General features: G+C 48.6%; 1 protein-coding gene across 1 annotated transcript; it reads right to left on the reverse strand.

The window, feature by feature from the left end:
* Positions 1-1079: 1079 nt before the first annotated feature.
* LOC125522110 (cortical cell-delineating protein-like) lies at positions 1080-1775 on the reverse strand. The gene has a single exon (XM_048687185.1). It carries the CDS (start codon positions 1728-1730, stop codon positions 1329-1331), a length of 402 nt encoding a protein of 133 aa, XP_048543142.1. The 5' UTR covers positions 1731-1775; the 3' UTR covers positions 1080-1328.
* Positions 1776-2019: the final 244 nt, after the last annotated feature.

A 2019-nucleotide genomic window follows, 5' to 3' on the forward strand; every position in this document is an offset into this window, starting at 1 on the left:
GATAAGAACAAGAGGCTCATCACGGTGGTGCCGGCGACGAGATCGGCGCGGGCGATCGACGGCGGTGAAGACGGGAATGGGACGTGACAGACCGCTAAACTTAGACAAATCTTGAGGTAAATGGAGCTTGGAGGTCGAGCTTCGAGAGGAGAAAGCTTAACTAGTGTGGCTTGGGCATTTCATCGAACACCTTATGTGCATAGGAGGTGAGCTAGGACACCACAAAGCTCTCCCCTTGCCGGCCAGAAAAAACAGAGTAGTGTGGAGTGCTCTGGTCGCCGGCGTAGGCACCTCATTGGTCCCGATTCGTGGCGGGCCTTTAGTCCCGGTTCCAGCCACGAACCAGGACCAATGACTGTGGGCCAAGAGCGAGGACCATTGGTCCCGGGTCGTGCCTGGAACCGGGACAAATGGGTCCAGACGAACTGGGACCAATGCCCCATGAGGCCCGGCTGGCCCCCTAGGCTCACGAACCGGACGTATGCCTCCATTGGTCCCAGTTCATGACTGAACCTAGACTAATGGGCTGGCCAGGCCTGAACCTAAGCCCTGTTTTCTACTAGTTTTAGCTTTCATACAAAGTTAATACAAAGTTGAGTCACATATTTTGGAACGGAGGGAGTATAAGATAAGCAAGAGTTACCATTCTTTCTATAAAAGCATGTTTTTTTTGCAATGCTCTAACATGTATAACTGAAACAAATGAACAATTGTGTAAATACCACAACTCAAAAGATATAAGTGAAATGCATAGAGCATTCTATAAATTCATGAACAATACGTGTTTCTTCCTATGAAATGTGATCATGATATGATGATTGTAAAATACCAACACGCAAAGAAAATAAAAATTCAAAGGACGCTCCAAGAATAACACATATCATGTGAATAAATAAAAATTAGACGCTTGAGACTTCTTGTTTGGGGTGCTTTGGGCATTGCCAAGCTTAGGCTTTTGCCTCTTGTTATTCGTCTCATATCAATATCTCGCCTAGATCTTGAAAACTTCATCCCCACAAAACTTCATAAAACTTTTATTAAAGGGTTAGTAAACATATGAACAAATTAACTTCATGTACTGCCGAGACAAGTTTGTATATCCTTTTACTAGTCATGCATTTAGATACCATAACGGGATACACTGATCATTGACCAATCACAAGCTTATCAAGCATGCATGCACGAGCGAGGGAGCCCATGCAAACGCCTGACATATAGTACATGAACTGGAACATAGAAAATATACGTATGGTGCGTACGTATGCCATGCAAACTAGTTATGAATGCAACGATTATGCATGTATAATATTCATCGATGGTTGGATGGATCAGATGGGGCAGGTGAAGTCAGAGGGGCACTTCTTGCCGCACTGGTTGAGGAGGAGGACGAGGTCGATGGGGACGTTGAGCTGGATGCCGAGGATGTTGGCCCTGATGGCGGTGCAGAGGCACACGGCGGCGTCAAGGTCGGCGAGCCCGCCCAGGAGCGGGCAGCACTGCTCGTTCGCCGGCACGCCGATCTTGAGCTTCACTAGGTTCAGCACGTCGGCGCACACGCCCAGCTTCAGCGTGTTGATCGGGCAGCGGCCCCCGCCGGTCGATGGCACGACAGGCGGTGGGCGGATCGGTGGGGTAGGTACGACCGGCGGGCAGTAGGGTCCGCAGCCCTGGGCGGCGGCAAGGAGGACCAGGTTCAGGGCGAGGAAGAGGGCGAGCTTGGAGGGCGTCATTGCTCTTACTGGTCTGTGGGTAAGCTTGTCAGGCTTTGCTAGCTTGGGATGGTTTTCTTGGGTTGTTTGGGGTGGTATTTATAGGCCGGGTGTAGTGTGCAAGTGCATGCAAGTGACTCGTTCATGTCATGATCAGTCCAGCTAATTAATTTGACTCTTGACGTAATTTGTAAAGATTATGTGCAACCGTTCATTATTGTACTAGCATGTTACGTGTGTATACCACCATTGGAGCATAATCTGTTCACTAAAGAACAAAACCTCATAGCTGAGCCATGAGACTTTCATT

This window comes from Triticum urartu, chromosome 7 (assembly GCF_003073215.2).
Source record: "Triticum urartu cultivar G1812 chromosome 7, Tu2.1, whole genome shotgun sequence".
NCBI lineage: Eukaryota > Viridiplantae > Streptophyta > Magnoliopsida > Poales > Poaceae > Triticum > Triticum urartu.